We start from the raw sequence: 17,607 nt of genomic DNA, 5'->3' as shown, positions 1-17,607 counted from the left end.
TGGAGGGACAGTGAAGGAAGGGAAGACCCTCTATGAGGTGGATTGATTCAATGACTGGGGTAATCGGGATGGGTGTGTCAGAGGCAGTGAGATTGGCACAGGATAGAGCAGGGTTTAGGGCTGTTGTCCATAGGGTCGCTATGAGTCGCAAGCGACTCGACATCACATAACAACAACAACAAAAAGGAATATATTGCAAGTATCAATAAGAAAGCTATAATTAAAGGTGAATTGTTTGTTCGTTGAAAAAGCAACTAAAATCTATTATTTTGATGAATATCGACTGGTAAACTTCCTGCAGGCTTTCTAATAACTTACTCTTTGTCCCCAAGAAATTAAACTTGTACAACTTAAACAATTTTGTAGATCCTTGCATATTGCTTTAGAGACAGAAGGAAACAAATTGTTTTCCCCAAGGTATCACCGCCTGAAGTAGTTTCCAGTTCGGTAAAGCTTAATTTTCTTTCACAATGAAAAGCAAGACAGGTTTGCAAGATTGCATGTTGCAATGTATTTATGAAAAGGAATTCTAAATATTATAAAAGCCTGAATGTTGTCTAGCTTTAGATCAATTATTTTTATGCACACACAAATCTTTGCATGGAAAGGGAAAGGACTTGCAAAACTAGGCAATGTTCCTCCTATTCGTTGCTATTGTTCTGTAACGTCGAGTTGGAACTGACCCATTGTGGACCCTCTATCAGGTTTTCAGAGGCATGGGAGGGGATTGCTCAATCTGGAGGGTCAGCTGTGGGTCAGTTCTAACTTGATGGCACACAACACCGCCACCACCACAAGTACATTTCAGTGTGAAAGTATTTTGACAAAGCCCATTATACTTTACTGAAATGAGCTCTGGTGACCAAGTGGGTAAGGAGTTGCACTGCCAGCATGGTTTGACTCCACCACTGGGTCCATGGGAAAAGCTGGGCCATTTCCTCCGGTGCAATTTACAGCCTCTGAGAAGCTTTTGGAGGGTCATCTCTGAGTCACTTCCAACTCGATGGCATACAACAACTGAACAGGCTCACAGGGACTTCTGGTAGCGCAGTCCAGTAGCTTGCCCGAAGACAGCCCCTCTCCCGTGAATAAAATCCAACAACTCCTCCTCTGGAGAATGACAGGCACTCTTCTCCCATGTGATTTACTGCCTCGGAAACCTACAGGAGAGTCATCCACGAGTCAGACCTAACTTACTAGCAGTGGAAGGGAGTTACGTTGAGAACACATTTCACTTCAATGAAGACTTATCAGTTTGAGGGCTATCATTAAAACTTGAGTTTGTGTAAAACATGTCTCAACAGGACTTGGTAGGGCTCCGATTGGAATTTAAATATCATCCAACCTGTTCCTTAGCAATACAAATGAAGTAAAGAAAATATACCTTGGTATTTGGGTGGGTCAGTGTAAGACTGGCTAGCTCATATTTTTCTGGTTCAACCAGAAGGAATCACACCTTTGCATTGCAGGCTTTTCAACTCGAATTGTGTGCCTGAATGAATTTGATTTCCTGCTGACTTCTCAGAAGTAGGGACAAATCTCTTTAGCTTGGTGGTTTTCAGTGCTTGAGATTTTGCTGTTGCTAAAACAATACTTACTAAAACTCTGTCAATACAAATGCCACTGGGTCTGTTCTTCTGGTTTGGTTGTTGGTTTGGGAGGAAGTGGGAGAGTTCACCACCTCCCCATGTCCTCTTATTTTTCTATTCTTTCTGATGCTCTTGAAACTCTCTGAACCTTCCTGAGTTTTTGTTTTGTTCTATCCAAATTTAAAATCGCAGCAGTCAGAGTTAAGAAAACAAATAGAGCAGATGAAGGCATAAGCTTGGATCTGACATCCCACGCTGAGTGCAAGGAAAGGTCACAGTTTTCTTCCGTCTTGGCCTCCTTCCACCAAGACTTGTGGAAAATTCCATTTCGGTCATTTTTTTAGTGAACAATTTTCCCATCTTTCAAAACTTCAGGGCTCCTCTAGCCTCTGGTCTTTGGTGTATAGTAACAGCTCTGATGTATTCATTGCTGAAAGCTCCTGATCTTTCTAGATAGCTTTGCTGTTTCCAGCAACAACTTCCCACTGCCTAAACTCAGTACTAGCCCCTCAACCACACAGTCACGTTCCCATTATTGACATTTTCTCAATGACCCCCTGAAAAGTCCAGCAGAAAACTGTCCACTCATAAAATATAACCTGGGAAAGAAGCTGGCACTCACATTCCCCATTTATTATTAATCCCAATGCATTGTGGATGCCCAACTTTTTCCCTTGAACTTTGCAATCGCCTCACCTCAGGTAATGCAGGACCCCAAGGCAGCACGTCTTTATCAGAATGCACTATTGTTGTTGTTGTGTGCCGTTCTATATAGCGACCCTATGTGCAACAGCCCTAAACTCTGCTTTATACTGTGCCAATCACACTGTCTCTGACACTCCCATCCCGATTACCCCAGTCACTGAATCAATCCACCTCATAAAGGGCCTTCCCCTCCTGTGCTGTCCCTCCACCCTCACAAGCATGATGTCCTTCTCCAACGACCAGTCTTTCCTCACAACATGTCCAAAGTATGTTAGACGGAGCCTCAGAATCCTTGCCTCCAAGGAGCCGCCCAGTTTAAACCTTTCCAGGATGAATTTGTTTTCCTAGCAGTCCATGGTACATTCAATACTCTTCTCCAGCACCACAGCTCAAAGACATCAATTCTTCTATCATCCTTAGTCATTGTCCAACTCTCTGATGCATAACAAGTGATTGCAAAGACCATGGCATGTATCAGACGCACCTTAGTCTCCAGAGAGACACCATTGCTCTTCAGCACTTTGGAGAGGTCCCTAACAGCAGACTTTCCCATCGTGATACATCTTTTAATTTCCTGGCTGCTGGTGCCAAGAGTGTTGACTGTGGAGCCAAGGAAACTAAAGCTGTGAACAATCTCAATCTCTTCACCATCCATCCTGATGCTGATAGATGAAAACTATCAGAATGAATTAGCACATTAATAAATAATACAAATGCCTGCACCCCACAAGCACCAAAGAATCTATGGGGCTAAAGCCCAGGAATTTATATTTACCAAGATCTTCAGCAGGTACCCATTAAAACTTGAGAAGCAATAGCCAAGAATCCTAGAGTTTAGAGAACCAGGCCTTTAATCTCTGTAATAACTAACTAGCCCTGAGGGAAAGCACCTTTCACTCTTTGAGGATGAGCTTCCAGCCAAGGAAATAGAGCATGGTTTATGGCTCAATCAGATTATTTGATCCCAGGAGCTGAGTCAAAAGTGGCAAAGCATCAAAAAGATCCTGAAGATAAAAGTAGGAGACACACTTAAACACATAACGAAAGGTCAATTTGAGTGCAACTAATTTTTATTCTATTTAAATACAGGTTTGGAGGAGCTTGTCAAAGCCCAGGTTGTAAGTGGGTCCTCCTTGGGAATGGGTGACAGTGAAATGAATCCCACTGAGTTGTCCAAATTCAAAAGTCATTGATGAATCAACTGAAAAGCTAAACACCCAACTTGCTTTTCCTTCATTCTCTTCCTTCCCACTTGGCTGCCATTTACTCTGCTAATAGTTTCAGCAAAGATATACACACCTCTTAATTAACCATAAGCACTCAAAACTCAAGTATTTGTGATAATGAAGGCTTTCGTGTTTTGGTTTGGTTCTTTTAAAAAACAAACAAACAAACAAATCCCACTGCTGGGGAGATGTAAAATGGTGCAATCACTATGGAGAGCAGTTTGGCAGGTCCTTAGAAGTCTTGTTGTTGTTGTTGTTGTTGTTGTTGTTGCTGTTGTTGTTGTGAGCCATCAAGTTGGAACTGACCCATAGCTGACCCTCCAGTGGGTTTTCAGAGGCAGTTATCCCACAGAAGGAGAATGTTTATCCTAGAAATAGTCAGCAAGGATTGATCCAGCAATTCCACTACCAGGTGTATGTCCCAAAGAAAGAGCTGCCACACAAAATAATTATGAATATTCCTATTTATTTCAGCATTATTTACAACAGCAAAGAGCTAAAAAGAACCCAAGTGTCTAAGAAAACCTATGTTGTTGTTTGTTGGTGTGGAGTTCAAATGACTCCTAGCTGACCCTCCAGGGGGTTTTCAGAGACTGTAATTCTCACAGCAGGAGATTACTTCTCTTCATCCCACGGAGTTGCTGGTGGATTAGAACAGAACCACTATCACAAAGTTAGCAGGGCTACTTCCCATGGATTATGCCACCAGAGCGGATTGCACATTAACATGAGAATATTACCCATCCCTAAAAAAAAATGATCAAGAGTGTGTGAAATGCTGCACAGCGTGGATGAACCTAGAATAAATTGTGCTCAATAACATAAAAAAAAATGTTTGAGTCAGAACGCTCCAGTGGGTAAATGACATGGGAGAAGATTGACCATCTTTCTTCAGTGGAGACTGATAAATTTGAATGTCCAGAGGGTCCTTTGGGTTAGCAGCTGAACTCCCTACAAACTAGGCCACCGAAGCAGTGTAAGTCTGTCACAAAAGGATGCTTATGTTCTAAGACCACTAACATAAAAAGGTTCCCACACAGAAGGAATCCAGCATCGAAGTTAACAAGGAAGGTGAGGGGTGTAAAAGTGAAGAGGGCAGTGGGGTGAAGGGAAAAGAAATATACGATGAGTCTTATTAGACTTTGGATTCACTAGAGTGCTAAATTATAATTCATGTTATAAAACAAAATGTCTATGATTGTATGAAAACCCAAAATGATTTGTAAACTTCCACTCAAACAAAAATCCTAAAATTAGAAAAATGCATTTTTCTAAGCAAAATATTGCTTAGGTCCAAGTGCACTTTAGCTTCCCAAGTAAATTCTTTATTCTTCAGCGCTGTGAAAAAGTCTTCTTGCAGCTCATTTGTCCAGTGCAGTACTTATTTCTTGACTGCTGTTCCCATGGACATTGACTCCAGATCTATGTAAAATGTACTCCTTGACAGTGTCAATTTTTTCTGCATTTGAAAAACTAAAAAACAACAACAACAACAAAAACACCCAACACACCCAGGGGACAATTTAAAGCCTCGGGTAATTTTCAATTTAAAACCTAGGGTGATTTTATCACACTGTGGATTAAATTCCAGCCTTTGTTTAGTGCTTTTGAGAGAAAGAAAAATGGTAGAATTGATTTAGTTTTTTTTAATTTTTCTTTATTTGAGGAAAAAGGTATACACACACTTTGAGGACTCACATTCCATATTAATTTATAAACTCAAATGTTTCCAGTGGCTAACAAGTTACCATAAATGAGTAACAAATGTCTTAATTGTTTTATGTTGGGATTTTATTTTCATTTGTATTCTATTCTTTGATAAGGAGCCCTGTTAGAATCAGGGGTAATGTGTGGGATTACTAATGGATTGGTCAGAAGTTCAAAGCTACCAGGAGAAAGATGTTCTGTCTCTTCCCATAAAGAGTTACAAACTCAGAAACCCAGTGAATAGTCACTGCAAGTCTGAATCAATTCAAGAGTAGTAGAATAGTTCATGATGCTTTAGTGTTTTAAGATAAAAATCTTGTTGAAATTACTAAAATGACAGTTATTTGGGGGCTGGGAGCCTCTTATTTAAAGCTATTAGGACCCAGAAGGTGGAGTTTTGTGGTCCTGTTTGTATGACATCTTCATAGTTGGGTCTTTGCTTTATACCTGATGAGGCTCACCTCATCTCATTAAATTAGCAAAGCTAATTCCTTTTTTTTTAAAATTTCTCTTTAGCTAAAATGTTGTCTCAAGAAATAATGTTTTCTAAAAAAGAAATAATGTTTTCTGACAGAGCTATCTTCTTTTCTTTTGCAGAGAAGATTTTGACACCTACCTTCGAAGTGGCCCGGATAGAATTGGAAGCGTGTACAAGAAGGCCCTTTATCTTCAGTACACTGATGGAACCTTCCAGAAAGATGTAGAAAAGCCACCTTGGTTAGGGTTCTTAGGCCCTATTATCAAAGCTGAGACTGGAGATAAAGTGTTTGTGCACTTAAAAAACTTTGCCTCCAGGCCCTATACTTTCCATCCACATGGAGTAACCTACTATAAGGAGCATGAAGGTCAGTATCACACAAGTCACAGCTGAAAAGTTATTTTACTAGTGAATCATTGTTTTAGTTTATCACGTGTGTTCACGGCGTGCACTATAAGCAACCACATGATTTCATCCTAAATTGCTTTATAATAGATATGTCTGGTCATCATATTAATGATGGATTTCCCTTGGTTTTACTTCTTTATATGAAAACATGTTGGAAGGAGGACTGGCATCCACTTCCATAATAGCTTGCCTCTGGAAATCCTATGAACCTGGAGAGAGGATGAAAGGCACCCAAGTGTTGAGGACTCTCCTTCATAGGGTCGCTATGAGTCACCTGCGACTCAATGGCACTTAACAACCACAACAACATATGAAACATGATGTGATGGCTTTGTTACAGAACACAAGGGGTTCTTTCCATAGTTAATTGCCAATAAGACAAACTGATTGCAATATCCAGAAATGCACTTTATTACAGATCTGTGGAAGACAGTGGGTCCCAGCCTCAAAGACTGCCTCCCTGTTTGGGAGTGGTCATGGCCTTATATACTAGGGTGAAACTCCAGCTCATTTAACAATGCACTTTTGTTAGTAAAAAAGGGTAATTTCTACATCTGAAAAGGACGATTCCCATCTATGTATCAGTAATTCAGGAAGGCCCCAGTAAACAGGCCGATTAAGATACAGTTTATATGACTGGAGAACCAGCTTCACCAGCATCTAGGATAGATGCATTTCCTCTTCTGACAGATCAAACAACTCTACATGATTAAAGACAGAAAACAGAGAATTCAGAGGCTAAGCAACTAGTTTTGCAGGCCGAAGAAAAAGAACTATAGCTTTATAACTGCTACCTATATAGACAATTCTGAACTTATTAATACCACCCTATCAGCTTCACAGGGTAAATTTGGATTCCGAGAGTGCAGGACAGTTGGAATTTCCAGTCCAGCTGCTTTCTATTTAAATAGCAGAAGAAAAATGGGGAATGTGCCTAAGGCTGAGAAGAGGCAAAGGTCAGAAGAAAGAGAAGGTTGTCTTATCTCTCAGGTGGCTGTGATTGTTGTCACCTCCTGACTTCATCTGGGGACACTCTGTCCCAGCTAAAACTGCCTGAGTAGCTCATAGCCTAATTCAATGGTCAACATGTCTGGATGGTCCTTGAGAACTGAGATAGTTTCACATCTGAAAAACAATCCATCAAACGACATTTACACATAAGACTCATAAGCCTCAAATATGAGAGATGAAGGGCATGTGTTCGTACCTGATGATGAGTGTTATTCTGTTGTGGTTGTATACGAAACGGGTTCTTCCCGTAGTCATTTGCCAATAAAACAAACAGTTGCAATATCCATAAAAGCACTTTATTACAGAACTGTGGAGGACAGGGGGTCTCAGCCTCAGGGACTGCCTCCCCCTCTGGGAGTGGTCATGGGTTTATATACCAGGATGAGACACTAATTCACTTAACACTAGTAATTCAGCAAGGGGATGATGGTCCCTTTCCTGGTAAACAGGCAGATTAAGATGCAATTTACATATGACCAGGGAAACAGCCTCAAAGAGATATAGGAGAGATGCATTTCCTCTTCTGGTAAACAGAGATCAAAGTACTTTACAGGACTAAAAACAGGAAACAGAATTCAGTGGCTAAGTAACTAGTTTTGCAGGCTGAAGAAAACTAACTGATGTTAGTTTTATAATTATACAACTATAGTTTTATAACTGACACAAATATAGAGAATTCTGAACTTATTAATACCACCCTATCATTCCCCCCCTCTTTTTATATGCCTTCCATCTATAAGAAAAATGTCTGGGTTGATTCTTGGGGGAGTTATTTGTGGGTTCCCCATTTGGGAATAGGGGCACAGACTCTGGCTGCTTCATGCTGAACTGGGGCATCGAGAAGGAGGTGAAGAGGAGCCCACTTTAACTCTTCACTAGTCTTCACATAGTCTTGAGTGACTATGATTGTTGTCACCTCCTGACTTAATCTGGGGACACCTTTTACCAGCTAAAACTGCCCGAGTAGCTCATAGCTTATTTAATTCAATGGTCGGCATGTCCTTAAGAACCGAGAGAGTCTCACATCTGAGAAACAATCCATCAAGGGGCATTTGCACATAAGACTCATAAGTCTCAAAGACAGATGAAGGGCTTTGTTCCTCCTTGATGATGATGATGATGGAAATTTACAGATCAAGATTCTACTCTCAATTTGTCCTTTTACTACTGGCTCAGTGACTGTAAGAAATTTGCTTCAATTTTCTATGTATCCCTTTATTGTTTGTAGAATAGAAACAAAGATAGGACATAGTAAATAAATGCTAGCTGCTATCATAGGCAAAAAATTGCCAAGATCATGCTAAAAGTCATGGAAATTATAAAGAGCAATACATTTTATGCTGTAGAAAGTAATGGAAAATCACATTTGGTTGATTGCTAATCTTTAAAAATGAATATTTTGACCATATCTGTTTTCATGTTTTCTGAATCAAAGCAATTATATTGATGGCATAAATAGCTGCCCATCGGTTACTGAACACAAGGGGTTCTTCCCATAGTCAAGTGCCAACGGACTGCAAGATCAAAAGCACTTTATTTCAGATCTGGGAATAAGCAGTGAGACTCCTCTAAACACACACACACACACACACACCCCACCAACAACAAACCAACAGCCTCTTCATCTGGGAGTGGTGTGGTCCATGAGGTTTTTATACTTGGGTTAGACTTTTGTTAATTAAAGTTAATTATTTCTACATTTGAAAAGAACAATTTACATATAGTTACTAATAAATAGACAATTTATGAAACAGTTAACATATGATTGAGTAAAACAGTTTTGAAAAGGTAAATGCTAATCTAGGAAAGATGCATTTCCCTTCCTAATGAACAGCTTAAGATACAGTTTACACTGCAGGAAAAAGAGGTAAAAGCAAGACGTGTTTCCTTTCCTGGTAAATAGACAGCTTAAACTACTTTACATGACTAAAGAAAAGGGGGAGAAGGATTCTAAGGCAAAGTAACCAGCTTTGCTGACTTGAGAAAGATGGATGTCAGTTTTATAACTGCTGTATTTGGATAATTCTGAATTCATCAATATCACCTCATCATTACGACCCCAGGGCAAAAACGGTTCTTTAAATTACAAATCAAAAGTAACCATGTTTCTGATGCACCAATTAATGCTGTCTGAAAACTTGATCAAGTATTTTTTTACAAAACCCAAGATTTTCTGTGAAGCTTCCAGCCTCTCTAGGGATGCCTCTGGATATATACTCTGTGTGTAATAAATACTTGCTGAATCAAGTCAGGGACGATCTAGTACCACAGTTAAGTTCCAACACACTGACTTTGTAACTTCTGTTCTGTTGCTTCACAGGGGCCATCTACCCTGATAACACCACTGGTGTTGAAAAAGCAGATGACAAAGTGAACCCTGGTGAGCAGTACACATACATACTGCATGCCAACAAAGAACATAGTCCTGGAGAGGAAGACAGTAATTGTGTGACCAGGATCTATCATTCCCATGTCGATGCCCCAAGAGACATTGCCTCAGGACTCATTGGACCTTTAATATTCTGTAAAAAAGGTATTTTTCTTATTATTGTTCATATGACCCAAAGAAGGACAAGTGTGATCCTGTTGGTTTTTTAAATACATCAAGTCTTCTTGTGAGTGTTCTGTCACTGAGATGTAGATATGGCTATTGTTAGGGGATGGGGGGGGAAAGGGAGCAAGGGCATGAGGGAGAGAAAGAAATTGGTCCAAAAAAACCGAACCGGCCTTTATTGCCTGGTCTGAGAGGAACGCTGCACAGCACCGGACAGGATGGAAACGGCCCACAGGCAGTTAGTGGGGGGGGTAGGGGGTCCTTCTTATAGGGGTCCTGGGGAGGACTAAGATCCTATTTCTTGGAATTTGAGTTGTTAATTAAGTTAGCTTTGGGCTATTTTGATCAGGCCCTTATCAGGATCCACTGTCTGCTCTGGTCTTTGATATGACCAGCTTAGATGTTATCTGGTTTCTCAGGAAGTTATCAAGCTTGGGGGTGGTAGGGGTGGGACAACTGCCATATTCTTCCTTCAGATATAGATTAGATTCTAGTGTGACATAGGGCTTTCATTGGTTCATTGTTTTTTTTTAGAACAGTTGTAATACCACTATGAGTTGCAAGTGACTCAATGGCATATAACAACAACAGTTTTTAGAAGTTGATCATAAGGCCTTTCTTCCTAATTTCCAACCGCTTCTTCTTAGTCGGTCTCTGCCTGGAAGTTCTGGACATCTAGTCAGTGACATAGCAACACATATACCTCCCTGAAAGATAGGTAGTGAGTACAAACACAGCTGAGAATTGAACCTGGGTCTCATGCATATAGGCCAAATATTTTACCTACAAATCACTCTTGATCACCGTGGCAATTGGACAATTAAAACAGACATTCGGATGGCGGGGGAAGAAGAACAAACTGGGGAGGAGGGTAGAGAGAATGGTGCAGCAATGAAGGAATGAAAACCCAAAGTCCCTGTAAATGTTCATTAAAACTAATAAAATTTAATTAAAAAAATCACTCTTGATAACAACTGTTATTGTTATGTATCGTTGATTTGGAATCAACTTGTAACTGACCCTCCAGAGGGTTTTCAGAGGCAGTTAATTTGCACAGGAGGAAACTGCTAAACTTTCTGAACAACAGGTGGATTAGAACCACAAGTCTTTGAGTTGAGAGCTGTTCTATGTATAGCAACCATTCCAGTTGTTAAAAGTCAAGAAAAAAGTACTTTATTCTAGTATGCTGTAGAAAAGGAGAAAGGATGATAAAAGGGTTGGAGAATCAGATAGCTGGTGGGGCAACTGCACCCGAATCTCCTGAATGTTACCATTTTACAAGAAGTTTTCTATGAAGTTACACTCTTGAAGTTCCGTCTACATCAAGGTGATACAGAAAACAGGCTGTCTACACTTTCGGTCTTCTGGTGTCTTAGTTAAGAGACTTTTGATATGAGAGCGGCCCTCATGCCTTATCAGAGATAAGGATATTTATATAACACTAGGAAGGGACATGCCAGTAGGTGTTACAAAGTGGATAGAGAAAAAAAACAAAAAAATAAAAAAAAAAAACAAAAAACAAAGTGGATAGAGAATCAGATGAAGCCATCTAGTCCAGGTTGACAGGGCACAGAAGTGTAAACGAAGCAGACCACAAACTTTGTTTTTATGGGCTCCTTGGCTTGAAGATGTCAGTGCACTCTGTGCGTAATGAAGGAGGTTTGCCAGCAAGGTAGGTAAAACTCAGAATTGACAGCATGGACGTTTCTGTGAATTAGCTATTGGCCCTGGAATTTCAGAAACAACTCAATATTCAACAATTATTTTTGCTGGGCAGGATCCATGGTTGTTTTATTTTTTTTTATTATTTTTTTTGCTAGTCAATAAGCCTTTTATTTTTTTTTATTAAATTTTATTAGTTTTAATGAACATTTACAGAGATTTGGGGTTCTCATTCATTCATTGTTGCACTGTTTTCTCCACCCTCATCCCCAGTTCGTTCTTCTTCCCTCCCCTATGTCTGTTTTAATTGTCCGAATGCCACAGTGCTTGTCAAAGCCAGTTCTGATTAATCTCCTTTGTCAGTGTGTCCTTTGCCATTCCCTATCACTCTTCCCTGAGAGAGACTTCACCCTGATTCATAAGGAAAAGGGGATGGCGTATTCTCTTAGCTACTTCCTGCTGAAAAGGGACGCTGTGGGTTTCAGGGTGAATGTCTTCTCTCACTACTCCAAAGGGCTCCCTTGGCAGTAGGAAACAACTCTTACCACAATGCCACTCTGCAAAGAATTTTTGTCTTAGCTTGTGGCTATAGATGCCAGAGGATGTATGCACAACTCTTTCTCCCAGCCTTTCCATTTAATAAATCTCACACCATGTTTTTTGACCAGTGAGCATTTAGATAGAAGTGTCTCACTTTCCCTGGGTCCTGAACATGAGATTATCTAAGTGTTCCCATTTCTCCAAAGCAGGGGTAACTGGTTGGGATCTGTGGGTTCTTTGAAAAAAATATATACTTAAATATAAAAGTATGTATCACTTTAAAATATATACCAGAGATAATGCTAAAAAAGTAAGTTCTACTAAAACAGTCATTGTCATTTCAGATTCGTTGGATAAAGAAAAAGAAAAACATATTGACCGTGAATTTGTAGTGATGTTTTCTGTGGTGGATGAAAACTTAAGCTGGTACCTAGAAGACAACATTGAAACTTACTGCTCTAACCTAACGAGTGTGGAAACAGAGAATGAAGACTTCCAGGAGAGTAACAGGATGTATTGTAAGAGTTCAGAACACACAATTTTGCCTTTTCTCTTAATCCAATAGAGTTGCTGAAGTCATCGCTGTTGTGAATGAGTAGTGTGCTTCTGTCTGTGGCACTGATAACAGCATCTATGGAATGTGCAACTTGATATTCAGCTAACCACATCAAAGCAAAGCCCTAAGCCTGGTAAAGCCACTAATCCCCAAATTTCCAAGGATAAAACTTGTTCCCAAACTGAGAAGAACAAAAGAGCATTATCAATTATAGGTTAATAAGTATCTGCTTATGCTTATATATTTTTCTCTTGTAGTCTCATCCTAAAGATAATTTGAGCCAGTCTGAAATTAGTACAGAAATGCTATCTTATAAAGCATCTAACTAAACTTTGGGTTTAGGGTTTTTTTATCTTTTTTCTTTCAAATACAGTTTTATTTTAAAAATAGAAATTTAAAGTTTAAAAATGGTCAGAGGCTGGCAAGCTCTGTTAGCCAAGTGACAAGAAGCTGCACTGTAATCCCAGAGATAAGCAGTTGGACTCCACCAGATGCTCTGCTGCAGAAGGAGGGACGATATCCCCCTATACCAGTCAGATCCGATTTGACAGTACATGCACACAAAATAATAATAATAATTTTTTTTTTTAAAAATGGTCAGAGGCTGACCTGGTCAAGGGGAAGAGGACCCATTATCTCCCTTAAGAACCTCCCAGAGTAGTCAGAGCCCACTAAGACTTATTCCCATTCCCCATGGGTCTGCTGATACCAGTTTCCTATGATTCTCAATTTCCCAATTAAAAAAAAAATCCTAAAAACAAACAAAAACCTCCCAGAAAGACAGGTCAGAGATTCAAGTGTCTGTGACTCACCAAGTCTAAGTTAAAGCTCAATAGTTTGTTGGAGACGATATGGTTGGTAGAGGACAGGTCTCTAGGGTGAGCCGGAACACTCCTTAAGAAAACTGACCATTTAACATCAAGAAGGGCAGCATTTGCCCCAAGAATAAAGCTTAAAGGCAAGAAGAGACAGGAAAGGGGAAATAGAAAGGAATGGCGTCCTTGTGGGGATTACAGACTCGGTCACACAAAATGCAAATTGTTGACTAGGAAAGCACTTCTAGAGTTGCACGTTCCTACTCACTGCCACCAACATCCTCTCCAGTTGTTCTAACTGTATTTTGAACCCTAAGGAAATAATGTTTAGATGATTTAGCCGCTAACTAAAAGGTTGATATTGGGACCTACCAGCCACTTGACAAGCGACAGTCTGCTTCCATATTGAGGTCAGCCTTGGAAACCCGATGAGACAGTTCAACTTTGTCCAATTATGTCACTATGAGTCAAAACTGGCTTGATGGTAGTGAGTTTTTAACTATATTTAATAGTTCAAGCTACTAGTCTTGAATGCATTGTGCTTTACTTCCCCACTCAGCTTCATTCTTCTCTTTAAGTACTCAGGTACTAACAATGAGCTTAGTCAGATTCCTGATCTCTTAGAATCTGCATGAGAAACCCACCCTTCATGCCATCCTAAAACAACGAGTATTGATAATTCTGTGTTTAGCTTCTTTAAAACAACCGTTAGAGGAACGTGAACACACACATGCATGCGCACACATGCACAGACACAGACACAAATGGCTGCCCTATCAAAGCCAGGAAATAAACAAGTTCAAATTTTTTTATCCAACATTTGCTTTCAACTGATTGGAGGGCTCTCTTTCAGTACTTTAAAACTACTTTTTATGTACAAACAATAATAAATGTTAGAAAAAGATGCTATCCATTCTCATTCAGAAGCTTCTGCTTGGACACATTTTCTGCTCCTGCCCAGTCGGTATGTTTCCTACAGTCAGTTTTCATCTTTCCTCTTCCAGAGCCACTCAGTTTATCAAATTTTGTAATACAAACAGACATTGTAAAAAATTGAAAAAGTTCTCATAAGTAAAAAGGAAAAAACCTGTTCAATAACTTTGGCTTTATTTCTATTCACTAGATATGTATTTTACGTATTTGTGTGTATGTGCGTATGCTGGGTTTAGAGATATATATACACAAGCAGGAGTGGCATCCACTTCCTAAACTCTATGAACTTTGATAAATGTTGATAGTTGTAGAGGGGCTTTAGGCCTTTTGTTCATAGAGTTGTTGTGAGTTGTACTCAACTCGAAGGCAACCAACAACACTAACACATGCATATCAATGAGATGGATAGATAAGTAGATACATAGATACAAATATACATAGATAGAAGATATAGACATAGACATAGACATAGAGATATATAAACCAAACTCAAAGTTCATTGATTTCCATTGATAGTGACCCTATAAGAGAGAGAGTAGAACTACTCTACCGGGTTTCCAAGACTGGAAATCTTAACGGGAGCAGACTCTTCATCTTCCTCCAATGGAGCACATAGTGGGTTCAAACTGACAGCCCTTCAATCCTGGAGATGATGTCCATTTAACTCCTTTTGTTAGAAACCCTACACACTGTAGGTTTCATCGCCAGGATTATTTTGGGTTGAGAAGAGTCCTGATTGAATTCATCTTCAACAGGAGAGAAAGTGGTGATTGATTATCAATGTCTGATGGGGTATTGGTGGAAGAATAAGCACCACGCCCCAGGTATTTTCACTCCAAATGGATTCTGTGTTTGTAGAAGTTGACGTCATTATCCAGGGACTGAAGTCTCTTAGTCACAAACCCTCTGCTCTTGACTCGCAGCTGTGAATGGATATGCATTTGGAAGTCTCCCGGGACTCACCATGTGCGCAGAGGACAGAGTGAAGTGGTATCTTTTTGGTATGGGTAATGAGATTGATGTGCACGCCGCTTACTTTCATGGACAAACACTGACGCACAAGAAGTCCCGAACCGATACAATCAACCTCTTTCCTGCTACCCTTTTTGATGCTTTTATGGTGGCCCAGAACCCTGGAGAATGGATGCTTAGCTGTCAAAACCTAAACCATCTCAAAGGTAAGGCATTTTTATCTTAAATTAGTTGTCAGACTTAAAAAAAAAAATAGACCTATTAGTCACTAATACAGAGACTAAATTATACTATTGATATTAAAATTATCTTTGGGATAATCTGAACCTTTTATTGTTGCTGTTGAGTTGGAGCTGACCCTCAAGGGTATTTCTTTATTTTTTTAATTGAGATTTTAATTTATTTTAATTGAATGGATTTCCATTCATTCATTGTTGCACATTTTCCTCCCTGTCCCCCTTCCCCCAGTTTACTGAAGAAAAATTCTTTTGTTATTATACAGTCTCCCCACCCCAGTCCACTTTATTATGTAGCTCTTATTCTGGACGCTTGTCATACCAATAATACCTAATCATATATTCCTTTTATACAGTTCTATCCCTCATCTGTTTCAATGCCATGTACATTATTTATCCCATCTTTTTTTATTTTCTCCCCAACCTCCACGTCAGTCCTGTTTTATAACAGTGGCATTATACAGTATTTGTCCTTTTGTGAGTGAGATATCTCACTTAGGACACTGTTTACCCATTTTGTATAATATTTCGTGAGTGTGCCTTGTTTTTCAGTGCTCTATAATATTCCATTGTGTGAATATACCACAGTTTTTCTATCCATTCGTTTGTTGATGGGCATTTGGTTTGTTTCCAACTCTTTGCTATTGTGAACAAAGCGGCAATAAACATGAGTGTGCATATATCTGCTTGGGTGACAGTTATAGTTTCTTTAGTGTATATTCTCAGTAGTGGAATTGCTGGGTCAAATACTATTTTTTATTTCGAAATTTTTAAGAAAATGTCATACTGCCTTCCACAGTGGTTTTACCATTTTATACTCCCACCAACAGTGAATAAAGGTTCTAGTTTCTCCACAACCTGGCGAACATTTGCTGTTTGCTGCTTTGTTGAATTTTGTTATTCTTACTGGGGTGAGATGATATCTCATAGCTGTTTTGATTTACATCTCTCTTAGAACTAGAGATTTTGAACAGTTCCTCATATGTTTGTTCCCCATCTGAATGTCTTATTTGGTGAAGTGTCTCTTCATATCCTGTGCTCATTATGCAATTGGGTTGTTTACCTTTATCTTATTTTGGTGTCTCCAGAGGATCTTCAGAGGCAGTAAATAGTACAAGAAGAAATTCCCCATCCTGTTCCCTCAAAGTATCCAGTGGATTTGAATTGTATACCTTTGGGATTGCAGTAGTTTCTTATCACTTGGCCAACGGAGCTCCCCATCCCTCATAATGCAATGCAAAGAAACATTTACAAAATAATGAAACATGAAGTACTGTGCTGTTTCTAGTTTCTCAACTTTCCAAAATACCTTTATTACTTGTTTCTTATATAGAAAATAAAACTACTTTTAAAATTGATTCTGCCAAATACGGCCAACTTTGTTCTTTCAGTCTAGCTGTTCCTTGATTTAGCTTAGAAAATACCTCTTCTATTTGCTGTGAGATGATTAGATCATTCCTAGTTCTTGAAAATAATTAGATTGTAATATTGTTCTCCTAAGAAATCATGCTTTAATCTGAATCTTTGCAGAGCATAAATATGATATGTTACTTCAGCCATCAAACATAATCTCACCTATCAACTATAACCTTGTCAAGGTCTTATACAACAGTTGTACAGTCAGTTTGTATGAGAAAACACTGACAAATACAGACTCATTCTATTTCTCTTTTTCCGCTCCACTTTACCTTCTAAAACTCTCAAAGTCCTTTTGCTTTGTTTATCACAAGCTTGCTCTTTTTCTCTCACTGAAAGAATTCTCAAGTAAAATTCAACAGTAATTAGTACCTTTATTTTGCAAACAGTAATACTCAAAAGGGAACCTCTGGTGGCTTAGTGGTAAGGAATGGTGCTACCAAGACAAAAATACGTAGTTTGGATTCACCAGGTGTTCCTTGGGGGAAAGATGGGCAATCTCCTTCTGGTGATTTACTGCCTCTGAAACCCAGTTGGAGGGTCAGTTATGGGACAGTTTCAACTTGATGGTAACCCAACAACAACAATACTTTAAAACATCTCTATTCAAACTCTGTTAATTTTTCCATCAGTAATTAATTGGTTTACACTGTTGAGTCTCTGAGTAGTTCAGATGGATAGATTTTTTATGGCTATACAAAAGGCGGGTGGTTCAAATACCCCCAGAGGCGTATCAGAAGATAGGGGGCTGGAAAATCCTATGGAGCACAGTTCCAATCTATGCTTTGACCCGCATTTG

The 17,607-nt window shown here is 39.3% G+C and overlaps 1 protein-coding gene across 1 annotated transcript in view; it reads left to right on the top strand.

Moving 5' to 3' along the window:
* Positions 1-17,607, top strand: part of CP (ceruloplasmin (ferroxidase)) — a 90,613-nt gene that overhangs the window by 25,350 nt on the left and 47,656 nt on the right. The window contains exons 2-5 of the mRNA XM_006895574.1: positions 5,825-6,072; positions 9,445-9,657; positions 12,225-12,398; positions 15,108-15,362. Coding sequence (XP_006895636.1) covers positions 5,825-6,072; positions 9,445-9,657; positions 12,225-12,398; positions 15,108-15,362 — 890 coding nt within the window. The remainder of the gene's footprint in view (positions 1-5,824; positions 6,073-9,444; positions 9,658-12,224; positions 12,399-15,107; positions 15,363-17,607) is intronic.

This window comes from Elephantulus edwardii, unplaced genomic scaffold (genome assembly GCF_000299155.1).
Source record: "Elephantulus edwardii isolate Elephantulus edwardi_28Jun2011 unplaced genomic scaffold, EleEdw1.0 scaffold00169, whole genome shotgun sequence".
NCBI classification, from domain to species: domain Eukaryota; kingdom Metazoa; phylum Chordata; class Mammalia; order Macroscelidea; family Macroscelididae; genus Elephantulus; species Elephantulus edwardii.
This window is presented reverse-complemented; position numbering and strand designations above follow the sequence as displayed.